This window comes from Puma concolor, chromosome D1 (genome assembly GCF_028749965.1).
Source record: "Puma concolor isolate L17-30 chromosome D1, mPumCon1.1.hap2, whole genome shotgun sequence".
Classification (NCBI taxonomy): Eukaryota; Metazoa; Chordata; class Mammalia; order Carnivora; family Felidae; genus Puma; species Puma concolor.
The window spans coordinates 13,263,334-13,269,157 of record NC_141676.1 but is presented as its reverse complement, the minus strand read 5'-3'; the positions used below and the strand labels follow the sequence as shown (position 1 = coordinate 13,269,157).

At 57.2% G+C, this 5,824-nt stretch overlaps 1 protein-coding gene across 1 annotated transcript; it reads right to left on the bottom strand.

Moving 5' to 3' along the window:
• Positions 1-271: 271 nt before the first annotated feature.
• APLNR (apelin receptor) lies at positions 272-3,844 on the bottom strand. The gene has a single exon (XM_086677395.1). The coding sequence runs from the start codon at positions 3,546-3,548 to the stop codon at positions 2,406-2,408; it is 1,143 nt and encodes a 380-aa protein (XP_086533521.1). The 5' UTR covers positions 3,549-3,844; the 3' UTR covers positions 272-2,405.
• Positions 3,845-5,824: the final 1,980 nt, after the last annotated feature.

Genomic DNA, 5,824 nt, shown 5'->3' with positions numbered 1-5,824 from the left:
GCTTTTCAGAGCCAAAAACTGAGCTGCTTTATTTCCTGTGCTCTCCCCCGGTCTCACTCCCAGCCCTTGCCCTGCCCTGGCGTGTATCTCTCCCTGCTCTTCCCACCTCCCCCCTCCCTTTCTAGTTTCCCACCTGACTCCCGTTAGCCCCTACTTTCCTCCTGTGCCCCCCTCAGCCATGCCCACGCCACCTCCCACTGCACCGTTTGCAAACTGGGGGCCTTTCCCCATCCCAAGACACTTGTGTGAGAAGAAGCTCTGGACACAAGAGTTACACAAAACAGATTTATTTAATGAACCTCAGTGACTAACAAAGTCAGAAAGTAGCAGAGACGTTATGAAGAAGAAGGGGCTGGTAGGGGATGGGGTAGCCTCCACCCTCTGTCCGGGGCCACCGATGAGTTCCAGGAAAGAGGTCTCTGGGGTCACCGAGGAGAGTCTCGGAAGCTTCCCTTCTGGAAGCTTCCTCCAGCCTTGACGGCATGCTTTGAGGACAGTGCTGGGCTGAGAAGGGAAGATTCTGGCCTGTGAGGGGGAGACTGAGCTGAGAGGAGTCTCTTCCTTTCTCCTCCTTCCTCTGCTCCCAGGGCTGGCGCCATCCCAGGGATGGTCAAGCTCTCCATTTACACCAAGCTGGGCTCTTCCTGCCTCCGTGGTGCAAATCTCATCCTTCACATCCCATCCGGAGTCCTCTGAGAACAAAACCTGGAATATACACACCCCTGCCCCTGGGCTCACAAAGGCCCCACCATCAATTTTGTCCTTGAGGCCTCTCTGGTGCCATGAAGTCATGCCCTCAGCCCTGCCGAGGGGCTCCTGTCCAGATGGTGAGATGAGAAAAAAACCCACCCAGTTCTTTTCACCCCAGGCAAGAAGGCAGCCTCCTTAGAGAGAGGGCCACAGACCTGGGAAAAGGCTAAACTCGAAGCAGGGTGGGGAGGTGTGGAAAGGGGGCCACGGGAAGCTCTTTACCACCTCCTGCTTCCCTCATGGAACTAGGAAGAATGGGACCCACCACATCGGGTTTCCCCAGGCCTTGGGCGCCACTGTCCTGGGGACAGATCTCCCCAGAGGGGCCCCAGCAGTAACATAGACTTCTCTCTTAAAGCACGGACCAGCCGTCAGAGCCCCCAAATCCAGTGGGGGGTGGACTCATTTTTACTCTATATTGCCTCAATATGTCCCTCTTCCCCCAAGGATATTGTGTGAAGAGTGGAGGTGTGGTAGAGAGTAGGGGGTACTTCACCCAAGTGACAAATGACTTCATCTATGTACACACACACACACACACACACACACACACAACTCTTGGCACCAAGAAGCACCAGTGCTCAAGAAAAAAGCCTCCTGTCTGGGGATGACAGGGTGTAGGGGGGAGACGGGGATAAGACCTGCAACTCACAGCTCTGGAGGAGGCTGGAGGGGTGAGGAATCAGAGAGGGAAGCCAAGCAGCATATAGACTAAATACAGACTCCCTTCTTCCTCCATGCTCCCCTCCCAACCCCTCCCCCACTCATATAATGGAACAAGGAGCCGTCCCTTCATCAAATATGGTAGCCTTCCGACTGCCATGAAGAGACTAAGCGAGAGGGTCTGAGGAAATCTATAAAAAGCATATCTTGTTGGCATTGGGGAGGGGGACGCAGGAAGGGAGGCACCCGTCTGGGATAACCTAGTGCCCGAAAACACAGTGAACTGATCCAGTTTGGGGGAAAGTTCTGGAGCTCCCAGCTGCAGAGCCTGGAGTTAACTCTTGGCTGGCACCAGCCCTCCAGTCCCGTCCCTGCTGCTCTCTCCCCCTCCTGCACTCTCAGGGAACCAGACAGAGCTGCAGCAGGGGCCCTGTGTGCAAGCTTCAGGATTCTTAACCCTTAGGAGCCCTGCAGACCCGGGAGGTAAAAAGGGGAAGAAGGAGGGATTGAGGGAGGGGGTGTGCTGTGAGAGAGGTGGCTGGAGAGAATTCAGAACGGAAAGTGCAGAGAGAGGGGAAGCAGGGACAGGGACATGGGGAGAGAAAATTAGGGGAAAAGGAGGGGGAAGAAAAAGCTGGAGAGCCGTGAAAAGGGGTGGGGGCAACCCACGTCAGCTGAGCCAGCGTGACTTCCCCCATTTTATACAAATGGGGAAACCGAGGCTCAGAGAGGCCAAGAGACTGGTGCAAGGTCCATCTCACCGATACCGAGCGGCTTAGCAGGGGTCTGCAGGGCTCAGTCTCCTTCCACTAAACTACACACATCTGAACAAGACTGGAGGAGGAAGGACCACAGGGGCGGGCAGGGAGGCGGGCGGCAGGGAAGAGGGCCAAGTGCAAGGGAGAAGGTGCTATCATGCTACCTGACTTTCAGAGAGCGGGGGCAGAGGCCGGGGCAGGCGGAGGGCACCGGGCTCCCCTCCGACCGCAGCCCTAGTCCACCACCAGGGTCTCTTGGCTGTAGGGGATGGACTTCTCGAGCATCTGCTCCCCGCCCTTCCCCGAGTTGGGGCCGGGCCCCTGGCTGTGCCCGGAGGAGTAGCTGGCGGACTTCTCCCCGCTGCCGCTGTGGGCCGCAGCCCCGCACCGGCCCTGGCCCCAGCAGAGCACCGAGGCGCAGGCCTGGCGGAAGCGGGGGTCGAAGAAGGCGTAGAGAAAGGGGTTGAGGCAGCTGTTGACGTAGCTGACGCAGGTGCAGTAGGGGAAGACGTTCATGAGGAAGAGGTCGAAGTCGCAGGGCCAGCGCAGCAGGCCGCCCAGCGTGTAGAGCGTCTTCACCAGGTGGTAGGGCACCCAGCAGAGGGCGAAGGTCACCACCAGCACCACGATGATGCCGAGCAGCCGGCGCCGCTTCCGCAGGCCCTCGACGCGCTCCTTGCGGAAGTGGCCGGCGATGGTCTGGGCGATGAAGAAGTAGCAGGTCAGCATGACGGTGAAGGGCACCACGAAGCCCACGGCGGTGGACGAGACCCCCAGGCCCACCTCCCAGGCCCACTCGGAGCCGGAGGCGGCCACCACGGAGTAGTCCATGTAGCACTGCACCCTGGTGGTGTTCTCCAGGTCCCCGGTGGCGCGGAACACCATGACCGGCGCGGCCAGGAGGGCGGCCAGCACCCACAGGACGGCCGTGGCCGCGGCGCCGCTGACCCGCAGCCTCAGCCGAGCGTTGGCCACCGGCCTCACGATGGCCAGGTAGCGGTCGAAGCTGAGCCCGGTGAGGCAGAAGACGCTGGCGTACATGTTGACGAAGACGAGATAGCTGCTGAGCTTGCAAGCAAAGGTGCCGAAGGGCCAGTCGTAGTCCCGGTACGTGTAGGTGGCCCACAGCGGCAGGGTCACCACGAAAGTCAGGTCGGCCACTGCCAGGCTGGCGATGAAGACGTCGGCCGAGCGCCTCTTCTCGCGGCTGCTGCGGAACACGGTCCAGAGCACCAGGCCGTTGCCCGTGGTGCCCAGGAGGAAGACCAGCATGTAGATGGCGGGGATGAGGGCCCCCGAGGACTTCCAGTCCGTGTACTCGCACTCGGACTGGTTGTCTGCCCCGTAGTAGGTGTCAAAGTCGCCGGCCTCCTCCATGCTGGGCGGCGGAGAGAAGACGGGGCAGGGGCTCCCGCGGGTACCAGCTCCGTGGCTGCGGCCCCGACCCCGGCGGCCGCCCTGGGCTTCTGGCCCAAGCCTCAGGGGGCAGGCGAGAAGGGGCTGAGGGTGTCCAGAGCCCTTCCCGGCAAGCAGGAGAAGCTGCCTCCGGATTCTGGAGGGTGCCTGCCCCTGCAGACGTCCCTCCGCCCTCTCCTCGCCTTGCCCCAGCCTCAGCTAAGAGGCTTCCTTGCGCCCTCCTGAGTCTCTGTCTCCTCCTTGTCTGGTCACTCCCTCCTCCCACCCACCTCCAGACCCACCCCTCACTTGGGAGTCTTAAGATCTTTAAGTTACAGCCCACTTTTTTTTTTTGTTTTGTTTTTTTCCTCTTGTCCCCGGGCAAGTGGACCAAATTGAGCCCTGCCGAGCTGAGCTGGGCAGAATGTTATCTGAGGTTTGCAGCCTGCTCTACTCCCAGCCCCGCCTCCACCCTCTGGCTACCACCCACCTTCTCCCCAGCCTCTAGTCCCTGGTTTCCTCTGGCCTTTGGAGCACCCCTCCCCAACCCTCCCCACCTTCCTACTCTCACCCCCTCCCCTCCCCTCTAAATGGGACAAATTATGCAGATTGAAATCCAGCCGGAGCTGGAGCCAGGAAGGGGGGGAGGGGGGGGGGGCGGGCAAGGAGGGTGTGAGATTTCGCAGGATGCTCTGAGCATCTGGCAAGCCCTCCTGGCAGGCAGGTCTGGCCCCCACCCTCCCCTCCTGCCCTCCCAGCCCCCACCCAGACCAGACTTCACTCCAGGGTCATCCTCCTTCACACCTCCACTTTGACCCTCCCTCTGGGAACTTTTGTTGTTTTACAGACACGGTTAAGGGGATTTCTCTAGAATTCATAATCTGTTAGCAGACTGCCGTTTGCAGATGGCATTGGAAGTTTCAGAGGGTGGAGGACAAAGTCCCGGAAGGAAGAAACCTCAGACAAAAGTCATGAAATCAAGTTGTTAAATCTGTGGGAAAACTGAGGCTTAACAAGGTAAATGTCTTACTCAAAGTCACAAGATGAATTTTGTTACAGTTCCATTGTTCGCTTTTCTTCTTCGTCTCCAAGCACCCGCAGCTCCTGCCATGTAGTAAGTGATCATTAAATGATTGTTGAGAGAAGCAATGTACAATGGACGAACTCGTGGGCGAGGGAAAAGAAGAACCCAGGTACATTTCAGTGTTCAGGTTCTTCCTGCCCTTTGGGGACCAGGTCTCTATTAGACCATGCAGCCAGAGACGGAGGCAGAGAAAGGGGTGGTCACTGAGGGGATGCTGTGGGCACAGTCCCATACAAATGCACTTTGCCCTGTCTGCTTGCCCTTCCAGGACCTCTGGGCAGGAAAGAGAGAAGGAGAGAAGGATGCACAAGATACGATTTAAAACTGTGCCCCGCAAGACTGGAGGAGTCCATCTCAGGTTGGGCAGGGATAAAACAAGACAAAATCAGGAGATCAGTCTTGGCCTCATCCAAAACAAAGGGCTTACCAAACAAGAATCCCTTGTCTCAAGGGAGGGTTGGTCAGAAAACCTTGCCGGGGCCTTAAAGTAGGGGCCCCCAACTCAAATACCCACAAGGACCCGGTGAAGAGTGTACATGTGCAAAAAAGCTATTGTGGGACAATAGGGAATGGTAGTCTGTGGCAAACCAGAGCAAGCACACCCCATCAAGAGGAGCCCTCCTAAGCTTCAGTCCCTGGTTGCCGTGCAGAAACATGGGACCCAACATTGCCAAGTGCTCTGATTTTCTACATAATTTTGAAATTCTGGATTTTATGAGAAATGTCCAGATTTGCAAATCTGGGAAATTCATCCCGTTAAAAAAAACAACAAAAACACAACAAAAACAAAGGGTGGGGCACCTGGGTGGCTCAGTCGGTTGAGTGACTGACTCTTGATTTCAGCTCAGGTCATGATTTCGCGGTTTGTGGGTTCGAGCCCCACGTAGGGCTCTGCCTGTCAGCACGGAGTCTGCTTGGGATTCTCTTTCTCCCTCTCTCTGCTGCTCTTCCATGTGCATGTGCTCTTTCTCTCTTTCTCTCTCTCAAAAGTAAGTAAACACTTAAAAATAAAAAAGCGAAGGTCACAACAAGTAAAGCTTGTCCTCTGCCACTCCCACTCTGTGCTCTTTGAACAGGAGCTTGCCAAAAATGTAAGGCAGAGGGCAACAGGGAGGATGGGCCAGGAACAAGAAACATCAAATGCAAAGACAGAGAAATGACAGCAAACACGGCC

What these genes read in the sequence shown, in the direction of transcription:
- APLNR (XM_086677395.1), bottom strand. Translation starts at nt 3,548, where the DNA reads ATGGAGGAGGCCGGCGACTTTGACACCTACTACGGGGCAGACAACCAG.